At 37.7% G+C, this 15,017-nt stretch overlaps 1 protein-coding gene across 1 annotated transcript; it reads left to right on the top strand.

The window, feature by feature from the left end:
• Nucleotides 1–1,698: 1,698 nt before the first annotated feature.
• LOC106068346 (metal cation symporter ZIP14-like) lies at nucleotides 1,699–13,525 on the top strand. Its single transcript, XM_013227694.2, has 7 exons — nucleotides 1,699–2,221; nucleotides 6,133–6,310; nucleotides 7,169–7,338; nucleotides 8,430–8,558; nucleotides 9,558–9,828; nucleotides 10,746–10,936; nucleotides 11,952–13,525. Exons 1-7 carry the CDS (start codon nucleotides 1,961–1,963, stop codon nucleotides 12,099–12,101), a joined length of 1,350 nt encoding a protein of 449 aa, XP_013083148.2. The 5' UTR covers nucleotides 1,699–1,960; the 3' UTR covers nucleotides 12,102–13,525.
• Nucleotides 13,526–15,017: the final 1,492 nt, after the last annotated feature.

Below are 15,017 nucleotides of genomic sequence, written 5' to 3'. Positions count from 1 at the left end.
CTTTGCGTTAAAAGTTTTCTTGCTGTGGCCAATCCGCTAGTAATTATTTTCCCAAAAGATACGCATTAACTGTCAAAGTTCTAGGGATGTCTTTTGATCCGTTTTTTGAGAACCGTGTCCATCCAGGTTTGCTTGTTGTTGTTTTTTTGACCCGCTGAAGAACTTGCAAGCTGAATAGAGGAATAGTAACAAAATAGTTTGTTCTTCAAGCGAAATAGCTTAGAAATGTGAGTTAACAGCGGTAACAAGGGCGCAAGATGTATCGAATACTTTGTATATGATATGGACAATCAACAATACTTTCTATTTATAGGCATGTACCCGATACATATTGTGGCGTCACCGGTGCTACCATTTGTTCTAATGGTCAACGGCTTCTCTTGGTTGACTGCCGAAACCTTTGCCATGTTATAGCCACAGGTTAGCAGAGGTTGGATTTAGAGTTTTCGTTGCATGCATATTACTTAAAAGATATCTGGAGTAATCGAAATCTACAATAATATTTTTACAAAGCTTATATTGACTTCCACACCCAATCTCGGATAAAATAAAAATTGTGCTCAATTATTTCTTTTACTTGACAAAACATGAATCAATAAAAAAAAAATTAACCAATTAGTTAATTAAATATTGGTAATTAATTATTTTGTTTGGTATCTCGAAAAGGGCAAAGAAATTTTACTTGACTGAAGTAATTAGTCTGAATTAGTCCCTTATATAGGTCGCTGCTTTAAAGTAAATTTGAAATAAACAATACATAACTATATAATCTTCTATTTTCGTACGCACCTATCAAGCGGAGTGGTTAATATGTCTTGTTGACGAGGCTGAAGTTATTCAGGCCCACCCCCCCTTTTTTTTTTTCATAAATGCTTTAAAAAAGCGATTGCGGACAAATTCACCCAGATATCCCTTTCTTTCCCCACCCCCACATTATTTTCTTTCCTTGTCCAGACAGGTGATTAGACCATAGAGTATGGAGAAAGCTAAAAGTATGAAAAAGCATTAAAAAGAAAACAACATTTGGTAATAATATTTCTATTTGCACAGATTTATAGTTGTTTTTCTAGATCTATTACAAATTTATTTACATGACTGATCCAAACTAATTGATACAATTACACTTCGTGTAAGCCTTTTTAAAGTATTATTATTTATTATGTTTTCATTATAATGTTACAAACCCAAAATTGTAAATATCTCCAATATTGGTAAACGTTGAATTTCTAAATTGTATGCAATTAATACTTTATTTTGATTCTAATGATTGATTGTTAGTACTGCACGAGTGACTCTACTAAATCTATCGGATCAACGATTGATTCGAATGTTTAATTGTTATCATTGATTGATTCTAATGACTGTTCAAATCTACGACCGATTCTACTCCATTTTTATCAAGAAAACTTAAATTACTATAAAGTTTTACAATACAAATTACGCACTAAGCGTCTCGTGCCTATTTTGGTGAAGACATAAGTCAGTGATCTATAAAGACATTAACATATTTACATAGATATAGCAAAGGGGAGATGATGCGCATGACATTTATGGTTTGTGTTATTTTTGGAATACTTCAAGGGCCATAAACAGACAACACGGTGTAGGTAAAAACAGTTTAGTCTACCTGCTAAGGCCATTTGTACCCTGATCATCTTTATGACCTTTTTATATGTCTACAACGGTAGCCCAACTCTGCCCCCACCTATCCCTGCTCTACACCTCTTTGTCTTGGCTAGGGGTTAAAAATATGATATAAAAGCATTGTTTGGACATTGGAAAACTTTCACGACTCGATGGTGAACGAAAGTCTTCGATAGCTGTCACTCTGAAAGGGATATGGTGTCGTTAATGCATATTCGGGGGATAACACAGTTGATGGTTAAAGTTGAATCACTGGCGCTGTCCACGAATAGAATCTGACGAACAGAGAGTCAAGCTAAGAGGACGTCTTGTCACCATGATCTTTATGTTGATTCTTCTCTTTGCCGCTGCAGTGAGCTCCCCGTTGAACAGCGAGTACTCAAGCCCCAACGGGGCCGCGCTGCAGCTGGTCAGACGCTATGCGGAGAACAGGACCACGGGTTCCGCGGCCTGGGGTCTGAGCCAAGAGGAGTTCGCGGTGCTCTTGCAGCAGATGACATCTCACAGCGCCGAGTATCTGGACAGTTTGGTCGGAGAGTGTAAAGATATTGATGGAAACTGTACTTGGAAAATTCAGGTAGGTCGAATTGTTGCATTGGTTTTTGTGTTGTTGTTTTTTTTTGTTTAATATGCTGAAAAACTCATGTGGTTGACCACGTCCTTACTAATTATATTTTAAAATGTGAGTAAATTAGTCTTATTTTTATTACAAAGCTTATATTAACTCACTCTGTCTGTCTGGCCAAAAGATTGTACACGTTATTTCTCCGACACCAAATCTCGGATCAACATGAATTTTTGCACATTTATTTATTTTACCTGACAACACAAGAATCAATTAAAAAAAAAAAGCCAATTAGTTATTTAACTATTGGTAATAGTTTATTTTGTATAGTATCTCAAACAAGGGAAAGAAATAGCACTTGACTAAAGTGGTGGTATAAGCTGAATTTGTTCCTTTACCAAGGGGAAGAAATAGTACTTGACTAAAGTGGTGGTATAAGCTGAATAAGTCCCCTTAATAGATTGTCGTCTGAGGCTTATTACAAATTTAATTACATGACTGATCCAAAGTAATTGATACTCTTAATACAGGCTTTGTTTGTTTGTTTTTTAAGTATTTTTTTTTTATTTTGCTTGTTATAAAGTCGTAAGGCAGTTGAAATCAATATGGAAGAGAAGAAGCGATTATCGCATTCGGTTTGAATTGTGGAATACCAGCATTCGGAATGTCTTCCCATTGGTCCAAGGTTCAAACCTTGACCTTTTATTCCTTGTCGCACTGCAGGAGTTTCGGGCTGGTACGTAATAATCTTTACTTCTGGAGGAAACTCTGAAATGTACAAAGTCAAGGCGTGTAAGACAAAGGTATACTAACGGAGAATAGATTTCTACATGTATAGTACGGTGAACATTTCGACATATAAATGGATAGTATACAACATTGAACACAATCGATTTGTGTGGCCAGAAAAATGGCTCACAAAAAGTATATCCTTTTATAAGCTTTTGTAAGTGAATATTATATTAGTTCAATATAAACTGAAGGTACATACTAAAGAAAACAAAGCGAAGCTGACTTTTAGCCCGAGTAAATAAATTTGAGAGTTTATATAACGATATAATTAGTCGCTTTTCCAAGGGGAAGAAATAGTCCTTGACTGAAGTGGTGGTATAAGCTGAATTAGTCCCCTTAATAGATTGTATCTGACTAAAGTTGGGAAAAGTAAAGACGGTTGGTCGTTGTGCTGGCCATATGACACGCTGCTCGTTAACCGTTGGCCATAGAAAGAGATGGCCTTAACGTCATTCTGCCCCGTGGATCACAAGATCTGAAAGGGGAAATTTTAACTCACTAGCAAGGGGATGGGGCGCGGTGGCTGAGTGGTTAAGCGCTTGGCGTCCGAACCAGGGGTCCTGGGTTCCTATATCAGTGAGGACTAGGATTTTGATTACCCAACTCTAATGGGTATCTGACTTAAATTTGGAAAAGTAAAGACGGTTGGTCGTTGTGCTGGCCACATGACACCCTGCTCGTTAACCGCTGGCCATAGAAACAGATGGTCTTAACATCAATCTGCCCCGTGGATCGCAAAGGTCTGAAAGAGGAAACTTTAGCAAGGGGATAACATTAAGAAGCACAATCGAAGACAAATTTATAATAAGCAAGCTTTTTTTTTTTTGGTGTTTGGTGTATCCGGCGTACAGAATGCGGAAGTATTCATAATCCAAATATTGTGATGAACTAGATAATATTTTGCCTGCATCGTAGAATCAAATTTCTAAGCTTTTTGTTAGGGCACTAATACATTTGTGTTATTTAGTTGGCAACAAGGATCTTTCAATATTTCGTCCTTGACATTGGTTATTTTGTTTATCCTTTAACCTATTTCTTAGCCTTCCATTATACAGCCACTACATTTCTTCTTATTGCTTTCTCTTCTGTTTCTTTTCTAAATTTTATTGCTTAAAGAAAGAACTAAATGGAATCTTACAAATCAAACTTATAGCAAAGAGCAGATTACTGCGGTAAACGTATAGTGTGAAACTCGCATGTCTATATAGTATATAGTGTACCACACAAAATGAGTGAGCATTTTTAATGTAATTGTTCAGAACTTGTGATCTATTGAGCAGATGATGTAAAGGCATCTGTTTTTGTGGTCCGCAATTAACGAGGGTGTCATGTGGCCAGCACAATGATCAAGTGTCTTAACGTTTCTCCAACCAATGTCAGATTACAGTCAGATACCTATTACAATAGACTGAACAAAACTAGAGTAAAGTTCGTAATGTATATTAGGATTCGGGCCTACTTTTAACAGATTAAAACTAAAATGAATAAACACACTCTACTTGTAACAATGTAACAATGTAAAAAAAAATTGTAAGCATATTTATGGTCTGGTGTCAAAGGTTAAGTACCCGATTTCTATATCAATATAACCTACTTCTATATTTAAACTTAGACTTTTGATTAATGCTGAGATATCTCCAAACGAGGCCGTTTTTTGTTTCTCTCCCTGGGGCGAACATTGCCGCTGTTGGTCCAGTAGTGAATGTCCACTTTGTAGGATGGATACGTGATCAACAGAAGGAAACGTATACATTGGAGCAGAGAGATGGTGATCTAAGAGAGGGAGGGGCAGGGAGATACATTTACAAATGAATATATGCACCAGGTGTCCAGGTGTTCTGTAAAACGTACTGGTCATCTGACTAAGACAATGAATTAGTATTTTGAGGGTATGACGTTAGAGTTGGTAAATTAGCGTGGTGAATTCTTTGTTGAATTATTATTTTAATTACTAATAAGGAAAAGCTCTTTAAAGTATGTCTATTATTTAATGACTAGCTAATACTATACAGTTGACTCCGAATAGTCACGTACTTCTAATCCAATTCACTCAGTAATCTATCGCCGCGACGGTCGTTGTGAAGCGATAATGGCCAGTTTGCGAATGGGCTGGCCAGATCGCGAATTGGCCGGTTTCGTGTTTTGGCCGTAGCATAAGGACCAGCTGCACGTGATACGCACGTCTCGCGTCTTTCCATTACTATCTTGCTGTGTTAAATGTCGATATCGTCTGTGTCTCTCCATTATTGCTATATTACCTGCAGTGTTGGATGGAGGGTTTGTTGGAGGGTTTGTTGGAGGGTTTGTTACGTCTAATAGGATGGGAAGCTAAGATGGCCGACGTAAACATAAAATAAGATCTCTTCCTTAAAAAAACTGGGAAATTATAAAGAGGTCTGGCCCTGGGGAAGCTCTCGATGTTCTTTCTTCCATTTATGGCATCCGGAGATCTTCCATTTTATGACATTGTTTAAAAAAAAGAAAGGTGGAAATAGGATATTTTGTTAGGTATCGAACAAGGAAAAGAAATTGCACTTGACAGGTGTGCTGGTATACGTTGAATTAGTCCCATTTACACTTTGTGTAGAGAATTAGGTCGTCGATTAAAAGTTTCAAACTAACAATAGATAACTATTAACTTTCTATTTTCATAAGCACTTCGCTGGCTCAGTGGTTGGTATGTTGTCCTGAGATGGCTTGAGCCAACGAGTTCGAATTCAAGTTGCACACATTTTTTTATAAAATGCATTTAAAAAGCGATCACGGTAACATTTACTGGATACCCCCCCCCCTCCAAACTGGTCCAGACAAGTGATAGAATTATAGCGCATTGAGAAAGCTAAAAACATGAAATCGCTCTAAACAATTAAAAAAAAAAGGTAAAATATTTATAATCGCACACATTTATTATTTTGTTTAGATCTATTACAAATTTAATCCCCATGACTGATCCCAACTAGTCGATAAAATTACACTGAATATATGCTTTGTTTTTAACAAAAGTATTTGTTATATTTACCTTGTTAGTTATATGTTCTTTGTGCTGATTGAATCCGAGGCGGTGCATTGTGAGTTATGGTATTTATGACATACATTAATCTAGATTAACACGACCACTTACACACTTTCAGTGCCCTGGAATACCAGAGATTTACAGCAAGCTGTCTGCTGATGGCGTGTTGTCCCCTGACGCCCTAATAAAGGCTCTGCCAGTTGTTCTTAACACGCTTAGCTCTGAGAACTGTTCTGAAGTGGCCAGGGAAACTTTGTTCCATGTCAAGCAAGTGTCCCAGCCAACAGCAGCTGAAGGTAAGTGGTCAACTCTTAAGTCAAGTAAGATGAAGTCTCCCTGTCAGACCTTGCGTTCTACTGGACAGATAATGTAAAAGTCAAATGTTTCTGCAGCCCACGGTTAACAAGGGTATCATGTCGCTGGCGCAAAGACCAACCGACTATAATTTTTTTTTTTCAAATAATGTCAGCTGGGTGGACTCAGGGATGCACTAAGTATCCAAAAATTCTTCTCCTGGATTCAAACTAGAGACCCCTCGGTTTAGATGCCAAGCCATTCTACCACTCAATCATCACGAAGCAAATATTAAACAAGATTAGGCTACATTTTCTGTTGATGGCCTGGTGTGTTGTTTTGGTACATTCGTTGCTGTGCTAAATTTCTTCCACGCTACTGACTCGCTTTACCAGAAGTGACATTTTCTTCATACAAGTGAAACCAGAGTACAACCTACGCGTGTCCCGTTTATTGTCCTTATCATAACGGCCCCCGAGACTGGTAGTCGTAGTCTTTTGGCCTCATTTCAGGTCAGGGTTAGGACATTCCCTGATCCATTTCCTGGTCAAGACTTTAGAAAATCTCATGATGACCATGTCAAATACTGGACAACTTCTAGACATAAATATATAACTGATCTACCCCAAAGGTATTCAAGTCTTGTATAGTAACTTTACATACGGGTTCCATGTTTACAATGTGAGCCGTGACACGCGTCATATGATCCTCTAGGACGGCAAAGGTTGGGCAGCACTGATTTAGATCTTTCTAAGTTCTAAGTTCTTCTATTTTAATTTTTGTTTTCTTACAGCATGGGGTTACAGCATCGCCTTTGTCACGCTCATCAATATCATCTCCAATTTTTTGTCTTCTTACAGCATGGAGTTACAGCATCGCCTTTGTCACACTCATCAATATCATCTCCAATTTCGGAGCCTTTTTAGGTCCCATCATGAAGAGAAACTTCTTCAAGCGACTGCTTCAGTTTCTAGTCGCTATGGGAGCTGGATCGTTAGTTACGACAGGAGTTGTGGTTCTTATACCTGAGGTGAGTTTTTTTTAATATTGGATGCCTGTTGGGCTACATTAACTGCTCTATTAGTTCATATGAATATTCATGGTTGGTTCTCGGACGTGTATAACGACAAACCTACCAATTAAGCTGAAGGTAATCTTTGATCTAAACACTGTGGCATGTGGCACGTTTTAAAGGCCACCACCCTACACCGGAACCAGGCGAAGAAGTCGTAAATAAAACTTAAGTAGGTCCAGGGCGTACAATGGTTTTGTCTGCATTAGATGTGGGAAAATATGTAGGTCACAGCTGGGTTTGCGCGTCCATGTGAAACACTGCACTCATCCTTAATATTCGGAAACGAAAACATGGACATTAGTAACCTACACTAAGAAAACTCCAAGGCCATTAAGTATCTATGCAAAGTGCTTTGCAAATCGACCAGCATCTCACGTCAGGCAACTCCCTTACTTATTTGTGAACATTTCAACGAGCAGACGATAAGGTTAACAAAAGAAAATGTATAAAATGTTCTTCTTCATCTTACACACAAACCGAAGATAAAAAGAGACATTTCACTCCATGTAGAGGCGCCAGAAAATGAGACTATTATCATTGGACTAGAGTCTGACTAGACGAAGAGGGCGCACGGAGATCAAAGTCCTGCACGGGAAGAGCTTAACACTTAACGTAGAACGATGAAAAGCAAAAGGTCTTTTTATTGATGCTTAAACTACGGCCCGCGCGCCACATTCGGTCCCTGCTATCCGGTTTCTCCTGTAAAGGACTGCAGGATCTGAGAGTTTATCTTAAAACATTATTTTTCTTCTATTTAGATTAGTAAAGCCTAAACTACGACCCGCGCTCCATATCCGGCCCTAAACGCTGTGCTGTCTGGTTCCTCGAGAACTTCTGCCTACATTACAAAATGAACCCGCAGAGGCTCGGTTCCATATTTACAATAGTAGTCTTCGGTTCCATGTTTACAATGGTAACATTCGGTTCCATGTTTACAATGGTAGCCGTGACAGGCGTCATGAGTGTGTATGATCCTCTAAGCCGGTAAAGGTTGGGCAGCACCACCTATTTAGATCTATCTCTAAGTTCGACACATTTTGTTTCAGGCTTTTGATCTGATGGAGATTGAAGAGTTAGGTGACGACTATGTCTGGAAAGGGGCCGCGGCCATTTTGTCTATCTATGTGTTCTTTAGCCTGGAGAAGGTTCTCAAAACGTTGCGAATGAGAAAACAAGTAGGTGGAATAGATTCAGTTTTTTGTTTGTGTTTGTAGGAGCTAATGTAGACTTTATATGTTAGTCACCTGTTTGTGTAGTAGGAATAGATTCAGTTTTTTGTTTGTGTTTGTAGGAGCTAATGTAGACTTTATATGTTTGTCACCTGTTTGTGTAGGTGGAATAGATTCAGTTTTTTGTTTGTGTTTGTAGGAGTTTGTCACTGTTTGTGTAAGTGAAATAGATTCAGTTTTATATCTTTGTTTGTGTTTGCAAGAGTTAATGTAGACTCTAAATGTTTGTCATCTGTTTGTGTAGATGGAATAGATTCAGTTTTACATCTAGTTTTTGTTTGTATGAGTTAATGTAGACTACATATTTTTCCACCTGTTTGTGTAGGGGCTTGTAATTGTGTTTATATTGAGGTTTGTGAAGCTATTTGCTTAAGTAGATGCTTGTACGGATGCTTGTATTTTTGTAGAAATGTATATTGCTGTTAGGAGATTGTATAGCTGTTTGTTTTAAGTGGGAGTTTGTATAGCTGTTTTTGGAGGCGAGGAGTTTGTATAACTGTCTGTGGAGGCGAGGAGTTTGTATAACTGTTTTAAGCTGGTGTTTGAATAGCTGCTTCCGTAGGGATTTGTATAGTTGTTTGTTTGTGAAAAGCTTTTCTAGCTTTTTTTTTTTAAGTTTTTTTATGTAAGAGCATGTTAATCTGTTTCTGGGTGTAGTGTTTTCCGTAGCTGTATGTGTAAGTAGAGCATTGATATAGCTGTTTGTTGAAGTGACATTGTGTATAGTTGTTTGTGTAGGTGTCTGTACTGGTGTCTGTTTATGTGAATCAATTTGTAAGTACAAAAAAAAATTCACTTTTATTTCACATTATTGTGCCAAACCTTCTTTTTTTTTTAAATTCACTTTTATTTCACATTATTGTGCCAAACCTTCTTTTTTTTTAAAAATTCACTTTTATTTCACATTATTGTGCCAAGCCTTTATTTTGTTTAAAACTTGCACAGAAACCAAAGATAAAAAGAAACATTTCCCTCCACGTAGAGGCGCCAGAAAATGAGACTAAACTCCCTCTCGCTGGAGAGAAGAGCTCACAAGAAGATCACGGACATTCGCATTCCGACGAAGGGCAATCTTTGGCCTGGATGATCATGACAGGGGACGCCATTCACAAATTGGTGGACGGCTTATCTATTGGTGCAGCCTTTGCTAACAATTTTGGCTTGGGGATCAACATTTCATTGGCCATCTGCTGTGAAGAGGTGCCACATGAGTTAGGTAACGTAGTAGTCTATAAAAAGTTTATAGGGGAGTCGGGAAGGGGGACAGGGGCAGTGGAGTTCAAGCAGTTGCAGAATTTTTTTTTCTTCCATCGCAGTGACCTCTTAGACTTAGATCCTCATGCGCTGTTCGGCGTATCGGGCAGCAGGTGTCTCCATAAAGATCTGTCACTGGCAATGTCTGAAGCCTCTTCCCACCTGTGTTCCACTGCTCTGAGGTCTTGGATGCTACTTTATTTTTTTACAAAGCTTATATCAACTCATGCTGTCAGTCTGGTCAAAAGTTTGTACACATTATTTCTCCCACACCCAATCTCGGATCAAGCTGCAATTTTGCACAATTATTTCTTTTATCAGACGACACAAGAATCAATTTTTAAAAAGTAACCACTTAATTAATTAACTATTGGTAATTAAATATTTTTTTTGGTATCTCCAACAAAAGAAAGAAATTGTACTTGACAAAAGTGGTGGTATAAGCCGAATTAGTCCTTTTATAGGTAGACGCTCCAAATTGAAACAAACAATATACAATTATACAATCTTCTCTAATTATAAGTACCTCATTAGCAGTGTGTGTGAGTGTGTTTGAGTGTGTATGTGTGTTTGAATGTCTTTTTTTTTCTTTTCTATCAGCTATCTTCTTCTTTGCTTCATAGCCTGAAAAAAGTCTGACCCTGAGGATCACCATGAGTTTTTTTTCCCACTCATGTGTGGTCATTTTGCAAACCTTGATTTGGAGGTTATCTTTATATCTCTTGTGCTAAGGTATTTTTTTAAAGGAATCAATTAGATTTTCCTAGTATTTTGTTTTGGCTTTTATTAAGCAGATGTCTGAACTTTTAAAAATGTAAATGTTCAACTTTGAACAAATTGTAAAGTTTTGAAGTGTTTGTATTCTCTCCTCTCTTCCAGCCGACATTGCGATTCTGTTGAATTCAGGACTGTCCATCAAGAGGTCATTATGTGTGAACTGTCTCTCAGCACTGTTCGGGTATGTCGGCCTTGTCATAGGCGTGACGCTAGGCACAAGCACCATGGAGGCTACAAAGTGGGTCTTTGCGGTCGCAGGCGGGCTTTTCATCTACGTTCCTTTAGCGGACATGGTGAGTTGTGATTTGTATTGGTCAGAAATGTTTTCTATATGAATGACCAACTCCCGCATCCCTAAAAAGGGTTCCTTTACAGCCAGCTAACGAATGGAAAATGATTTCAAGGTGGTCAAATAACTCGCTTCAGAAACACCCTCTAAGCGTCTCTAAATGCATTGAACTTCCATATGGGAGACGGAAGCTACTGATGTCGTGTGGTGAAGACGCGCTAAAATCTCTGAGAGCAAGAAGAAAAGCGATAGAGAATGAGAATCAAGGCAGCCCACTCTACCTCCAACTGGAATTGTTTACCCAGCTTGCTTCCAAACTTGTCGGGCTCACATAGGCCTTAGCAGCCACATGAGGAGGCACAAAAACTGTAGGCCATCAGCCCCCTTTGATGAAGTTCGTCTTCATCGTATATAATAAAAAGGCTTGTGCTCGAGCCCGTATATTAAGATGAATACAGTATTTAACGTGGCCACGTAGTCCAAGATGAGACCTACTATTACAATTAAAGTCTCACTACATTCTAAAAAAAATACTTAATATATGGCCTCCTTTCAGTGGCGGAGCGATTATGGATCATCTCAGGAAAATGACATGAATTATGGTCGGAATTATGTCGTCCACACAGCAGTTCCTTCCTCTTCACACAGCCGATAGATACACGGGAACGTTGGTGTTAGTGGTGTTGCAGGCTCTACTAAAGTGTAGCACTGTGTCCTTCCCATAGCTTACTGGTTTAAGCGCCAGTTACTCGCCTTCGCCACTTCTCCTCTTGGTGAGAACAGGATAGATTAATTATAAGGATTTACGCCAGCGCCGCGTTGGAATTTGAATTGTGGGACTATGAAGAATTAACTTTTGATCTTTGAACCGTGTGGGGTAAATCTTTCTAGGTAAATTTGGGAGCCTGCGCGCCACCCCAGCCAGTATATACGACAATCTCGAACAAATTATGTTTTTCATTTTTGCCTTACACAAAATAATTTTTTCGAGAAAATATATACCAAATTTTTTTTTTCAGTTCCCAGATATGAGTCGACACCTGGACTTGCTGACCCTTCGTGGCGATAACGAGGCTAGAGTAGTGTCTGCTCTTCACACTGTGGGACTTCTAATCGGATCGGGGATCGTTCTGACCATCACCAATCTCAGCTCGTACATCGTGGTCTAACTCTCCCTAGAACTCATCGAGCGCTGCGTTCACACCCCTGCCAGGGACTAGCCCGTGTCCAGACGACTGACTCTTTGGTTTTCATTCACTATTGCAATTGAAGCAAACGATTTTTTATACTGTCCATAGGAAATATGGACCCGGATGAAGAACTGCATTGGCTGTAGTATTATATTATCATTTTATCATTGGTGACCATTGTGATTTCGTATGGATCTTCTTTATTGTTTGAAAAGATAAGAGCTTGCGATTATTTATTTATTATTGCAGCATTTATAGCAAATTGTCTGCGTAAATTAACATTCCGTGCGTATGTGTCGTGAATCTATCAATATTCTAAGTTTGATTTCATTTATAATTGTAGTTTTATTCCATGTAACTCTTGCATTTAAATGTCTCTGATTAACTTCTTCATTTACCCGGTTTGTTCCCTTTGCATACGTCCGGAACCCATACTGAACGGTTTGCGGACATTGAAAGGTCCTTTTGGAATAGCAGTGAGGCCCGTTCATACATTAAATTATTTCATAATATTCTTTTATAAAAGGGTTTCTATGAACGTCACGGCGGCCTTCGCATTACCATTTATAAAAGATCTTTACAGTGCAATAATAACCTAACACATTTTCAGCAATAGTAAGACTAACATATAGAAATACTGTACAATTAGTAATCTCCAATATCTTTAGAGTAAACTAATCATATTGTATTCAATCAGTTCATAATAAGGTTCACAATAAAGTAGATAAAAGCAGTTGAGAATATTTTAGATTGCGCTTGTACCCATGTAAATCTCATACAGTCTATCAGCCTACAAATAAATAGTGTTACGTAAACCATATATGCATTAGTTCAGATTTTCGATGCATAATAAAACTTAACAGACATGTAATATCAGGACAGGTTAGAATGGCTCATACCTCGTGGGCCTGATCGTATGGTAATGTCAGGGACTATTTTTACACCCCTCCGCCCCTGACATCATTTTATACATTTTTCATTCTATTCAATAGTATGTTCAAGACCAAAAGAGAATTCACAAAAGCTTCTTTTCTGGCACACATTTGTTTTAGGATATTGTAAGACACTTTCCATAAACAAGCGAGCCATCAAAACGTAATGAAAAGACCAAGACTTATTGTAATGTCCACTAGTAACGCCATTGGACAGACGGGCCTATGAGACTAGCTAATCATTTTGTGCCTGTCTTATAAGGTGTTTGCATATCATATCAATTTTTTTTTTAAATTTAATTATTCTCTAAAGAGTGTAACTTTTGTTTTCTATTAATATTAAGAAGTGTTTGACTAATGAATAAAATGCAATGATATATATATACGCGGATGTTTTAGTAAAAGAATTGTACTTACGATATAGTCTACTATATAACACATTATCATACAGCTGATCTATCTATATACATATTGTAATGTCTTTTTTTTTGTCTTTTTTGACTAATCCAGTGAAAAAGAGCAATAGGGAATATGGCGCTATGGCATGGTCTAGATAGTGCTTCTAGCATCCTAGATTCGCTGTAATTGTTAACTTGAAAAGCTATATTGATAGCCCGTGTAGTCACGGTATTACCAAAAAATATCTAGCTGTAATTTTCTTTTAACTAAATGCGTTATCATTAAATTTAACTAATTCAACTTTTTTTAAAAGCCAACTTAAAGAAGATACTGAGTTTGTTTAAAGTTACTTATAACCATTCTATCAATAATTCTGCTCTTTAGTCGTTATATAATATCACAATTTTGGAAATAATTCCTCTTTAAAGACTATCATTAACATAACCATGAACTAGGCAGACAGTTCAAGGTGGGTGTTGTTGGCGGTCGTTGACATGTAGCACCAGTCTGATGCTGGACAACTAACTAGACTCTAATTATAACTTATAAAACTTGAAATAACTTGAATAACTTCTCTGTGAACAAAACTGAATACAATTTCTTTTATAGTATAGACAACATCAACATGAGATGAAGTGAAATAAACTTACATTTCAAACAAATCTAAAAATAACAAGATTACAAAGAGAGTTTGTGTTGACACACAAACTCAGAGGCGGCCCCCGTGGCAGACGGATCCCTGTCGGATCCGCATATTCGCAAGGAATATCCAAGACGTGATTTTGTTTTGATTGTTAAAAGTAATAATGTTTCAAAGATTCATTTGACGTTGTAAAAATGTTTTTTTTAGTCTAAATTATGGCTGTCGGGTTGTGCGGTTTGCGCGCTGGACTGTCGTTTGGATTCATCGATAGTCCTAGATTCAAACCCTACCCGCTCCCATCCCCCGTCGTCCTGAGGGAGGTTTGGACTACAACTCTGAAGGAACATCCGAAACATGTAAAACAACAAACATTCTAAACTAGACCAAGAAATTCTAGATCTAGATTCTACAATGATTTTAATTAGAACTTAAATCTAAATCTAGTTTTTAAAAATCTAGCTCTAGTGTAAAATAAAAATCTAGATCTATTGTAAAAAGTCTAGTTCTAGTGTAAAAAAAAATCTAGATCTAGTATAAAAAATCTAGATTAGATCTAAATCTAGCTAATGTATTTTTAAAATGCGAGTCACATTATGAGGTTTAATAAACATTACTATACCGAGTTGTTTTAGCATTTCATTTAAAGAATTTATTCCATATGACGTCAGAGGAAAAAAATCCTATACGTCGCACGTCCTAGTTAGACTAAAAAATGTCATCTGTACGAGCAGCTTGTCGAGTGTTCATAGACATTGGTGCACCGAGTGAGATCTTTTAGCATTTCATTTAAAGAATTAACTCCATATGACGTCAAAGGAAAAAAATTCCATTACGTCACACGTCCTAGTTAGACTAAAAAATGTCTTCTATACGAGCAGCTTCTCGAGGGTTCATAGACATTGGTGCACCGAGTGAGTTCTT

The sequence above is a fragment of the Biomphalaria glabrata genome, chromosome 10 (assembly GCF_947242115.1).
Source record: "Biomphalaria glabrata chromosome 10, xgBioGlab47.1, whole genome shotgun sequence".
Classification (NCBI taxonomy): Eukaryota; Metazoa; Mollusca; class Gastropoda; family Planorbidae; genus Biomphalaria; species Biomphalaria glabrata.
This window is presented reverse-complemented; position numbering and strand designations above follow the sequence as displayed.